At 39.3% G+C, this 13,110-nt stretch overlaps 1 protein-coding gene across 2 annotated transcripts in view; it reads right to left on the bottom strand.

Annotated features, from left to right (window-relative positions):
• Cyyr1 (cysteine and tyrosine rich 1) overlaps positions 1-13,110 on the bottom strand; it is a 97,638-nt gene that overhangs the window by 74,336 nt on the left and 10,192 nt on the right. Inside the window, exon 3 of one of the 2 annotated variants that reach the window (XM_057765725.1) lies at positions 6,695-6,772. The exons of the other annotated variant lie outside the window; for it this stretch is intronic. Coding sequence (XP_057621708.1) covers positions 6,695-6,772 — 78 coding nt within the window. The remainder of the gene's footprint in view (positions 1-6,694; positions 6,773-13,110) is intronic. 2 annotated transcript variants of the gene reach the window in all.

Below are 13,110 nucleotides of genomic sequence, written 5' to 3'. Positions count from 1 at the left end.
TGGTTTCCCACTAAAAACTCAGTGACTCATCTTCACAGGTCTTGGGTGAACACAGTTGGGGAGCCACCCTTATTAGGCATAAGTCTGTACTTTTCAATAAAAATATGCTATGGGTGACAACACCCACCATCTATGGATCCACACAGCTCCAAAGTCAGGCGCTGCCACTGTGCAGACTTTACAGGATCTTTCAAGTTCATATTATGATCTCCTCTTAAGTAAGATGAAATTGAGAGTTAGGAGAGTAAATGAATTTGACCACTTACTGATATTATAATGTCAGGAAGGGACCTAACTTTGTTGGTCTCCATAGCTCTTTCTTTTGGGATTTTATAAGGGAAGATTTGTAAATGTCTGTAATTTAAAAAGTCTGTAAGTGTCTATTAAGTGGATGGTCTTTTATCACACTTGAACTGGGTCATATAATGAAAAAAGAGATATAAAAATGAATATAGTATGTAGCTCCTCTTAGGAGTTTCCAGTCAAGTAGTGGTATCTCAGCTGGCATGCAAATGGAAAGAACTGAGAGAACAAACCGGTTGAAATATATGGAGAAAGGGATTAAAGGATTACTTACTGTCTGGATGAACAGAAAATTGTTAAGAACAAGAAATAATTGAAATATGTATCCCTTGATTTAAGTACATTTTGCAGCATGACGTTTCTCCATTTTATGATTATTTATCCTAACTGCAGGAGTAAAAACTTTGACATATTTTACTCTTTCCTAACACTGGTAATTTATGTCTCTCCTTCACTTTTCCACTGTTCCTAGAAGCTTGTCAATTCTATTGATATTTTCAAAGGATTGCTTTTCCTACTGTTCTTTTATCTTCATGCTCATTGGTTTTTGTTTTGTGTTTATTTTCTTTGTCTTTCCCTGACTTCCAAAGATGGAAGAAGATTATTTAGTCAAAGAATTCATTTCCTAATATAAGCTTTTTTGCTATGTATTTTTCAAACACTGTGTAAGCATCATTCCTTATTTTTTATGTTCAGTTTAAAGCTTTTATTTTTTTGGCCTTATGTTTTCTTCTTGAACCATGTGTTAATTTTGTAGGTAGGCTGATTGGCATACCCACGGCCCCAAGTATTTCCTTCATCAAATTTCCTCTTACTTTTTTTGTTTCCTGATTTCCAGAATATTTATGTTATTGACAAATTGTGCATGTCATCCTTTTTCAATTTGAAGTGTGTGGCCACGGATTTGGTCTATCTGAACACACATTTAATGACAGCACTTGCAGAAAACTTGCTTCTGTTGACTCGAATGTTCTGCCCATATCAATTAGTTCCACAATGTAGGTCAAGTCTTCTAAATCTTACTGTTTTTTTATTCTAGGAATTCTGTCTTCTGAGAAGGGGCCCATCCTAAGTACAGACTTGTCTTTTGCACATCCCAGCTTTTCCAGTTTCGGTTTCATGAACTTTTGGTCTTTATTATTAGCTGCATGTACACTTAGGATGGTCACATATCCTGATTAATTGACTACTGCATCATTATGCAACATCCTAATTTATCTTTGGTAATACCCTGTGCTCTGAACATCATTTTGCCTAAGTTAATGTAGTCACAGCACTTTCTTTCAATTACTGGTTCCATGGTGTATCACTCTCAATCCTCTTGATATTTTTTTAAAAAATTTAAATCATTATAATTCAGATTAGCTTCATATAGACAGCATAGATTTGGGCTGGTATTTTGCCTTTTTAAAAATTTATTTGTTGTCTTTTATTTGGGATGTTTAGACTGTTAACATAACCATTAGTATTTCTGGAGTTAAACCTATAATTTTACAGTTCGCGTAGTTTCTTCCATCTATTTCTTCTTCCTTTTCAGTCCTTTGTTCTTGGCATATAAACATGTCTGAGTTACTTCCTTTCACTGCTATGACAAAATTGCTGACTAAAGCAATTGAAGAGTTTATTTTGGCCCATGGCTTGAGGGCACAGCCCATCATAGTGGGGAAGGCATAGAGGCAAGTAAGAAATGAGGTAGCTAATCATGCTGCATCAGAAGTCAGAAAACAGGGAGAGATGGATGGCCTTATCAGCTCCTTTACTCCTTTCCTCTTTGCTCAGTCCAGAACCGCTGCCCTAAGGACAGACCTGATGAAATTCAGGGCAGACCTCTCCCGGTAATACCTCTCTGGAAAGAAGACTGGCTCAGAAGTGTACGGCTACATGCTTTTAAGTTAAGTTGGAAGTGAAAATTATTCATTATCAGTGCCATTCCATTTTAACCTAAAGATTGTGAATTTCAGTATATTACTTTACAGATTAATAAAACTGTTGCTTTTTAGTGGGAGCTCTTAAGGGTGCTAGAAGACAGTCTTATCTGCATTTTGAATGAGTTTGGTTATCACTTTAACGGGAAACCCTGTCATCAACTCTCCTCCTTTGCTGCATTAGATATTGTGCCTGTAATGTAACCATGGACTCATCAAGACAAGATAAGTCATAGGGAAATTTCTTCTAAATTGACAAGTACAAAACATAGTTTTACTGTAATAGGGGCAAAATGCCTTCCTTTTTATTTAGACAAAAGGAGAAATGTTGTGAGATATTTGATCTCTCTGTGATACTCAGAGACTGTTAATAAAACTAGCCTTGACAGCATTATTTGTAATAGCCAGAACCTGGAAACAACCTAAATGCCCTTCAATGGAAGAATGGATGAAGAAAGTGTGGAATATATACATATTAGAGTACTACTCAGCAGTAAAAAACAATGACATCTTGAATTTTGCAGGCAAATGGATGGAAATAGAAAACACTATCCTGAGTGAGGTAACCCTGACCCAAAAAGATGAACATGGGATGTACTCACTCATAATTGGTTTCTATCCATAAATAAAGGACATTGAGCCTATAATTTGTGATCCTAGAGAAGCTAAATAAGAAAGTGAACCCAAAGAAAAACATATAGTCATCCTCCTGGATATGGGAAGTAGACAAGATTGCCAGGCAAAAACTGGGAACTTGGGGGTGGGGTGGGATGGGGGTAAGGGGAAATGGGGAGAGAAAAGTGAGAAGGGGAAGATGGAGGGAGCTTGGGGGAATGGGATGGTTGGGATAAAGGAAGGGTGGATATGGGAGCAGGGAAGTATATATCCTAATTAAGGGAGCCATCTTAGGGTTGGCAAGAGACTTGACTCTAGAGGGGCTCCCAGGTGTCCAGGGAGATGTCCCCAGTTAGTTCCTTGGGCAACTGAGGAGAGGGAACCTGAAATGGCCCTATCCTATAGCCATACTGATGAATATCTTGCATATTACCATAGAACCTTCATCTGGCGATGGATGGAGATAGATACAGAGACCTACACTGGAGCACCGGACTGAGCTCCCAAAGTCCAAATGAGGAATAGAAGGAGGGAGAACATGAGCAAGGAAGTCAGGACAGCGAGGGGTGCACCCACCCACTGTGACAGTGGGGCTGATCTATTGGGAGCTCACCAAGGCCAGCTGGACTGGGACTAAATAAGCATGGGATAAAACCGGACTCACTGAACATGGCGGACAATGAGGGCTGATGAGAAGCCAAGGAAAATGGCACTGGGTTTTGATCTTACTGCATGAACTGGCTTTGTAGGAGCCTAGCTTGTTTGGATGCTCACCTTCCTGGACCTGGATAGACGTGGGGGGGGGGGGCTTAGACTTCCCACAGGGCAGGGAATCCAGACTGCTTTTCAGACAGGAGAGAGAGGGGGAATGAAGTGATGGGAGGGGAAGAGGAATGGGGAGAGGGAGAGAGGAGTGGGAGGCAGGGAGGAGGCAGAAAATTTTTCAATAAAAATAAATAAATAAATAAATAAATAAATAAATAAATAAAACTAGCTTTGAATTGGAGCAGAATCAATCACCAGCTGACTAGGGGTTAACCATAGAGATTTTGAAGGATCCAGGATACAATAGAGAGGAAAAGGAAAGAGTAGGGATGGGCTTAGAAAGATTCATCAGCCCTTTTGATTGGAGAAGCTTGGAGAGAGAGAGAGTAAGCTGATTGTTCCTCCAATACTTTCTTGATCTATCAGTTTTTTAGCTGAATATCCGACTCCTGAGTTTTTAATAATAGTAGTACAATTTAAATAAAGGCATCAAAAAAGTATTCAAACCATAGATCCCCTATAGTAGTGTTCTTTCAAAGTATTTTCCTTAGGTTTTAGTTTGTTTTTCTGATTTCTTTCTCTACCCATTTATCATCTATATAAAGGAGGGATACTGATTTTTTTTTTATCTTGTATCCTGCTACATGACTGAAGGGGTTTATAAGTTTAAAAGCTCCTTGGTAGAATTTTTGGGGTCACTTCTGTAAACTGTTATATCATCAGCAAATAGTGAAGGTTTGACTTCTTTTCTGATTTGCATCCCCTTGATGTCCCTTTGTTGTCTTATTACTCTAGCTAGAACCTCAAGTGCTATATTGAATAAATACGGAGAGAGTGGACAACCTTGTCTTGTTTCTGATTTCAATGGAATCTCTTTGAGTTTCTCTCCATTTAATTTGATGTTGTCTGTTGACTTGCTGTATACTACCTTTATTATGTTTAGGTATGTTCCTCATATCCCTGCTCTCTCCAAGTCCTTTATCATGAAGGAATGTTGTGTTTTGTCAAAGGCATTTTCAAGTATCTAATGAGATGATCATGTGGGTTTTTTTTTCAGTTTGTTTATATGGTGGATTACATTGACAGATTTATGTATGCTAAACCATCTCTGCAAATCTGAGATGAAGCCTACTTGGTCATGGTGGATGGTTTTTTTGATATGTTCTTGGATTCTATTTGCCAGTATTTTACTGACAATTTTTGCATCAATGTTCATGAGAAAGATTTGTCTGTAATTCTGTTTCTTATTAATGTTTTTGTGTGGTTTGTATATCAGAGTAATTGTGGCCTTGTAAAAAAGTTTGGCAATGTTCTTTCTGTTTCTATTGTGTGGAACAACTTGAGGAATACTGGTATTAGTTCTTTGAAAATCTTGTAGAATTCTGCTTTGCTTGGGTATAAGTTTATTTGGGTTTTTCCTATTTGGAATTGGCAGAGATTTTTGAGTATGGAGTCTTTCACCAAGCTGGACGTTGCTTCAGTGTGTCACACTGGCCCCATTTTCCTCAGTGAGTATGATGACACATTCATGTGAGATGTGACTCTGCAGGCACCTGAGGCTTGGCTCATTTGTTTTTCAATGTTTCTTCTTTTTGTGTGGGAATTATCTGGCTAGATGACTTCTATTGGTTTGTGTTTAGGTGTGCATATTCTTTACTATGACATCTCTATTTTGTCACAGAGCACATCTAGAGAATTTATTTAAAAATGGTGGCTGTACCTTTTGTTCTAATTTTTTTTATTCTGTTCATTGTATTTTTAGCACTTTAAAAGATTGAGTCTCCTCACTAATTGCAAATAGTATTTTCCCCTTTATATCACATTTTCAGTATCTTCTCTGCATTTTCTGGCAGATAACCCCAACATCCCTGTCATGGTTTTTTTTTTGTATTCTTCCTTGTGAGATGTCCTTTTCTTAGGATTCTGTATATTGGGTAATGGTAAATTTGTATCTTGGACTTTATTAAGTCCATGTCATGAGACAGAATTCTGTTAGAAAATGTAATCATTTAGGTCCCATTGAGAGAATAGATCCCGCTTCTGTGAATAGCAGTTATTGTATAGCAATTTCCTCTAAGTTGCAATGTTCTATACTGCAGGGAATCTCTTTAAGACTCAGGACATTCTAAGATGACAGTCCTTAAAACTCAGGGTGTCAATAACTCAGAAGTTTCAGGAATTCCTGAGACTGACCAGATTTACTAAGCCCCTCCTTCTCTTCCATGAACCAGCACCCATGCTGTACATTAGCATTTCAGTGATGCAACTGCTTTTAAGTCACTTTTGCTCCCTAAGTAACCCCTCATTCCTATTCCTGTAAGTAGCTCTAATAAACTTATTGGTTCACTCCATTTGACTTAGGTGGTATCTTTATTTTTGTCTGTTGTCAATTCCCTGGCTGAGGGGACTAGGCATTTGTTCAGGAGTTCATATATAATTATAGGGACTCCTTTTTTAGTTTCTCCATTGTCATGATCTTCATAGTATTTTCTGCTTCCTTGAGATAACCCCTTTTGGATCTCTTGCCAAAAAATGTGCTTTATTTACCCAACTCTTTCAATATATCCACAATGGGCTCATATGTAGGAGGAAAGTGAGAGAGGGAGGGAAGAAGAAAGGGAGAAGGAGCATTAATTGGGAAGAGATTGAGACGTAATCCTTAAAGACTGGAGATGCATCCTACTCTTCTCTTCCGGTATCATTCTGATCAGAAAGTCAGGTCTACATTACACTTGTCTTAGTTTTGAATCCTGCTGGATCTTATTGTTGTTAGTGTACCTGCTGCTGCTTCAGTGTTTGAAGGATAACCCAGGGTCTTGGGTACAAGGAATTAGAGAGAAGAAAAATATTACAGAATGTGTCAGGACCTGAGTGCCAAGAGACTTTGCTTGCCCGGCTAGAGATAGAGAGCTCCTCCTGCAGTTCTGTATGGTCCTGAGGTCCACTTACTTGTCAAGGCTATGTTTGGTCCATAATAGATTAAACAGAGGAAGAAACCTGGCAAAGGCATAGCCAGTTACAAAGAACTTTGGATTTGGCTTGAATTTGCCAAGGATCCATAGCCCTGAAGTAGCTGCTGCACATACCTTGTCCAGGGTGGAGAGATGGTTTTGGTGTCGACATGGGGCAGAGTATGTTTTCCTCCATCTTGCCCAGAATCAGAACTAAGGTTTACAGTGGAAAGTAAGGAGACAAAAAAAGGAAAGAAAGAAAAAGAAAAAAAAATGAAAAGAAAGGAAAAAGTTACCATAAACATGGCACATACTTTATGACATGTGTAATATGTTGACTGTACAAAGTCATTACAAAGCCAACAAGATGAATGAAAAAAAATTGTTTTAGTCTTGATAAATCTCAGTCCTTGGAATAATCAATAGCTTTGATTTGGCATACAATCTGACTCTTATTTACTACCACTGGAAATGGTTTCCGTCTGGGGACTGCTATGATCATAGAATATATATAACATCTTCAAGGCAAATCATTGTCCTTAACACACCTGTAAGTTTTATTAGCACTGACTTCTATTGAGAGAACTGCTAATTAGTGCAATCTTTGAAAAGCCTGATCCGGGCAATTCTAACTGCTACATGCAAAGGCACACTTGCATCTATAGATCAACATGATCATACTGCAGAAATGCACAGCCGCCAGAATGCTATTGCGGACATTAATCATTCGTGTCCCAATAGAGAAGAGCCAGAATTGTTCAAAATAAACGCCAGACCACTGTAAATTAAAGTTTGAAAAGGAAATCAGAATTCTATAATAAATCTATTTGTGGAGCAAATCTTTACCTCTTGGCTTTGGCTATTTCTTTTTCATAAATAAGATTAATGTATCTTTATTTAGACTTCTTTCTGCTTCTGACTCTGTGTTCTAACTCCCTGGTCAGCGTATGGTAACATGGCAGGCATGTAGACGTAGGATGCGTGACTTTCACTGACCTGAAGGATGCAGCACTTACTGAACTGCCTTCCAGTCAGCAGATTATAACCACATTTGATGGAAAGAGAGGATTGCTTCCCATGAAGGTCGAGGGTGCTCTCTGTGGCTGAAATGCTCCAGTGTCAGGAGGTGGCTGTAGCAGATCTTGGTAGTCCAGAGGGCCACGGAAAGCCCTTACCTGGAGTGGCAGCCTGCACAGCCTCCAGAATTCTGAATGACCTCAGGGAAGTCATTTTGGTTTGTACTTGTTTTCTTTTCTCTCTTAGTCCAGATATTTACAAAGCCTGAAAAGTTTACTAACAAAAAAATGCACAATTTTTTCCTGATTGTTTTCATATATAAATAAAGTCTAGCACTGTTATGACAAAAAAGGCAAATTATTCCCATTATTCCCCCTTTTAACCATTTTCAAAGGATGATCAATGAGATTATGAAAACTAAGAAAATTCCAAAGACATTTTTTCTGAAGTCAGACATTCCTGATCTTTCTTCTAAACTTCACTTAATTACAGCCATTATGAAGTACAAGCACCCTCCAAAAATGTTTGCTGTTCAGTTTTACCTTGCAAATGGTGAGTACTCTCCAGTTAGTGTAAGAATGGATATTCTTCTTTGAGATAAAAACTTAGAGAGTTTAAATATAAAGCATGTGCTTAAATTAGTTCTAATCATTAGCTGTGGCTAAGATGTGAAATCAGTCTAGTTTCCTAGCAATGAATGGATGGGTGGATGGACGGATGAGGAATAAATAATGATATTCACTGTTTAGCAACAGAAAAGAATAGAATGCTGTCATATGTAGAAAAATAGCTAGAACTTGGGGGCATTAAGCAAATTAAGCCAGAAACAAAAACATGACATTTGTATGTTGAAGCTCTAAAAAAATACCTTTTTTTTTCGTATAGAGGAGTAATTATATAGTTTGGGAAGTGGAAGGTGGATGGGTAAAGGTAAGCTGGGTCTGACCACTGCATGTCTTCTGCCTTTGTCCATCACTGGACTCTACAAACTTGTGCAATTAATACATTTTTATCAAAAATAATCCTAGAAAAATAAAAATGTATGAACACTAGAATTTTTTGTGTGTAATATCTCGGAGGCTGATCTTGTGCTATTCCTGACATCTGTGGAGGAAGAATGCATTTTAACATTTTAGAATTGGTGCTCTGCAACTCCAGGTAGTTATTGTTTTTGCAAAATGTAACATAGAGAGATACTGTTCTGCTGACCTCTTGCCAGTGCAAATGTGTACAGAAATATGGTTGAAGTACTTTGTGATGTTTTCTGTAGTTTTGTGGGATGTGTACAAGCACAAGGATTCCTCTTGTTACAGCCAAGGTCTACTTCTTTCTGCCCCTTTCCATTACAATCATATAGAAAGCACAAATTCTGTTTGTCTTGAGTTGCAGAGATTCCATGGGTTAAATAGCCCAGACTTCCACCCGCCGTACTTCAAGATGGAATCCTATTAGACTTTATGAGGTTATCCTTGCCTGCTGAAATTTTCATTAGTTATGAATTGTGTTCTTCCTAACATTCAGGAGTTGAGAAACAGCTGGGAGATGCTGTTCTGGGCTACAGCTGCCTGCCGGAATTCTTCAGATACAATGAAGCAAAGAAAATCACTAAGTGTGTGTAATTTTTTCCTTCTCAATAAAACATTTTATCTCCCCAAATTATGGAAGGGAATAAAGACACATAGGAGCCCCTTGCCATAACAGACTACGGCTGGTGGATCCCTCTGCCTCACTGACAGAGCACACTCACCAGGAAATACAGACGTTAAATCATTATAATCAAATCAGCATTTCAACTCCGGTTCCTCTCATCTAATTCTAATTTATCATAAACAGTGTGATTAGGGAGTGATGAGTGACTCTCATTCCCTTTGCTGTGATGGTACCTAATCTATATTCCATGGAAAGATAGTCTCAGAAGCCAATAACATATTTAAATTATGATTTGAGTTTTCTAAATAAATATTTATCCAGATGAGGCATATTAATAATTCAGTGCCCACAAACTCTCAAGGTGTCGTGCTTCAATGGAGGATTGACTCGCATTAAAAGGGTATGTTATCGGTCCCCTAGAGCCGAGAGCTTTGATGGTGGGTGGGCAGGCTGACTTCTTACCCTTGCAGGCCGGAAAGATGGAAGGGCAAACAAGTGACATTAGGAACTGATGGATAATAGGGTAGACAAAGAACAGTGTTATAGTAGCACAGGATATTAGGGTGGAGAAGTAGCAGAGAAGATACCTTTTAATCTGGATAGTGAGATCAAGAAAGGGACCCTTCCCAAGTACACTGTTGACGTCCTCCTACTGATAGTGATGAATCATTTTCATTCACCCCTATCTTATGACTTTCGTATCATCAGGAGCTCCATCACGGCAATGGAAAGTTGAATGCCTATATCCTATAGAACAGTCAAGTTCAGCTGAGCTGATCTTAAGTCAGCCCTGTAGACTTATGCTAACCTAGAGTTAGCTAAAATTATCTTAGACAAAGTCCTACTCCCTTAAAAAACACACACACAAACACACACACACAGATGGGTACTTTGAAGATATGATGGGATATGAAAGCACGATACTACAGTTTGGATGTGGAATATCCCTAAAGCCCATGTGTTAAAACTATGTTCATCTGTTTGATGCAATTGGACATGTGAGATTTCAGAGGTAAGATTCAATAAATGGAAGTTGGGCATGTGCCCTTGGCAGCAATACTGTGACCCAGAACTCTCTCTTTCCTTCCTGGGTACCATGAGGCAACAGGTCTCTTGCCTACACACTCTAGTAATGTACAGTGCTGCCTTGGGCTCAAAGCAAGCAGAGAAGTAACTTTGGAATGGGAACCTCTGAAAGTCTAGATCACGGTAAGCCTTTTCTCTTACTGTGTGGGATGTATCCAGGTTTTTGCTACAGTAATGAAAATGGCTAACACAAAAGATAAAGGAAGTGCTGGGTCAGTGCCTTGTCCAGCACCAGGTGCTTCTGCTGTGATGGTGGCCTGACCAGGAGCTGTGCTTGTTGGCCGCTGTCACCACATGAGGTAGTGAGGCACTGCTCATTGCGAGCTTAAGAGCAAAATCAGAAACTCCAAGTGCTGTTTATATTAAATTCCTATGATTTTTACACAATAAATTAAGTCTATTTTAACTTAAAGGACACATACATATGAGGATTACACATGTATGTATGTGCATGCACCCTGGGTCATTTAAATCACATTCAACACATCATATTCTCAAAATTTTCGTTTCTTCCTAGGGAAAACACTAGAAACACTAGCACCCTTCCTTACAGTGTTTGAAAGCATAAATTATGAAGTTGCTCTCTGCCCATTTGAAAAGCCTGTAAATGCCTACATTTGTGTCATAGCCTGGGAAGAGCAGCTGATTGGGTGGACAGCGATGCGCTCCTCCTCTCTGATGTTTGTTCATGGGGTCAGTTGATCTCTAGCCTCCCTCTTCCCTGTTGTTGTCAGTGATGCTTCTCCAGTTTATTAAATTGAGACCAGAAAACTTCTAAGCCCTTCATTCTTTTGATTTTTCCATCACTAATAACACTCCATTTGTTTTTAATAAGTGAATTTTATTATTATAATTGCTATTATTATTTACTATTATTATTTGTGTGTGTGTGTGTGTGTGTGAGAGAGAGAGAGAGAGAGAGAGAGAGAGAGAGAGAGAGAGAGAGGGAGAGAGAGAGAGAGATAGATGGTAGCCATGTGTGTGTTATGTAGCATGTATGGAGATTAAAGGACAACTCTAAGGAGTTAATTCTCTCTTTCCACCATGGGTTGTGGGCCTCAAACTCAGGTTGTCAACCTTGTTCAGGCAGCACATTCACCCACTGAGATATTTCACAGGCACTATTTTCCTTTAGACACAGGATCTCACTATGCTTCCCTGGCTAGCCTTGGTCTCATGGTCATTCTGGCTTGAGCCCCTGAGTAACCAGGATTATAGGGGTATGATAAATGTTCCTATCTCTCATGTCTACAGGGAATGTCTGTTCGTCTTGCTTTTATCAAAACCATTTCCAGTTTTTTAAGATCTTTATCACACATAAACCTGAGATCCAGGCTCCCAAACTCAATAAGAATTTTGCCTGAAATGATGGGGAATTGACAGAGAGCCCTGGAAGAACCGGCTGAGTTGAGTATTATTGACATCACTACAGTATCCTACCCACAGAAGAATGCTGCCTCACTTCCCCACTCATCTGGATGTGGTCTGAATAAGAAACGTCCTCATAGGCACATGCATTAGAGCCTAGGTACCAAGTTGATGGTGCTGCTTTGGCAAGTTCTGGGAATTTGAGGAGGGACCTAGCTGGAGGAAGGTGACCACTAGAAAGAGGTCCTTGAAGGTGTGTTATCCTTGACTCCCTCCTGTCTCCTCTGCTTCCTGCCAATGAGCAGTGAAGATCTCTTGCCACACACACTCTCCTAATCCAGAGATTCTGTTCAAGTAAGGTAGCCATGCAATCAGGTGTTTTGGCCACAGTGACACAAAAATAAATAATAATATTGATCTTTTATGTGTTTGTGTTGCTCGGGAAATGTCAAGCATATATGGAGTTGCTTACTATTTACTTTGAGTCTATTGTGTGCGGGTGTGGGGGGAATGGTGTAGTAGGAATGATGGAATGGAAGGCAGGACATTCCGTGTGCAAGGCAAGTACTCTGCTGCTGAGCTTTAACTCATCTCTCTTACAGTCCCAGGGCAGTCTGGGATATTTGTTTATATACACATTATGATTCCTAATATGTGTTCCTGGCGTTTAGCAGTCCACTGACTTCGGTGCACAGATTGTGAAATTTTCTTGTTAGTTTAGAAAGTCTTCATACGGACAGTCACATCATTTAAAAATGGTGACAGCTTTTGTCTTTCTAATCATTTTATCTTTTTTATAGCATCTGTAGGTCACACAGATTAAGATTTCGGGTACAATGTCAAGTGGCCACAGTGACCAACAGGCTTGTCTACCATTGGCTTTAAAGGGAGGCATCAATTTCCTACCACTAAGTATGGGTATTATGGCAAAGTAATTTGACCTCATAAAGATAATCTATCAATCAAAATTTCCCTTCTGTCCTTAGTTTTATGTATATTTTAACAATGTGGAATATATTTGTATCAGTTCCTTTCACTTTTGAGATTTATTTACTTATGACAGAGTGTTCTGAAGGTAGGGTGGCCCTCAACTTCTCATAGCTGAAGGTGGCTTTGAACTCCTGACCACTCTGCCTCCACCTTCCAAAGCCTGGCCCTACAGGAATGTACCACCACATTTGGATTGGGCAGGACTGTAGATCCAAGTGAGGCTCTTGTCCATGTTAGTCAAGCTCTCTAGCAGCTGGGCAACACTCCCAGCTCCGAGGTTTATTTCACAATAACTCCTCTTCAAGAAGCCTTCAGGGCACCCTCAAGTCAAAGTGAAGCCTGCTTTTCTTTGGTTCTGCCAGACTTTCATACTAGAGCATGGTGCAGGTCACTGGTAGCTGGGAGTGCATTTGTAGAAATAATTTATTGGCACTGTGTCC

Source organism: Chionomys nivalis, chromosome 3 (assembly GCF_950005125.1).
Source record: "Chionomys nivalis chromosome 3, mChiNiv1.1, whole genome shotgun sequence".
Classification (NCBI taxonomy): domain Eukaryota; kingdom Metazoa; phylum Chordata; class Mammalia; order Rodentia; family Cricetidae; genus Chionomys; species Chionomys nivalis.
This window is presented reverse-complemented; position numbering and strand designations above follow the sequence as displayed.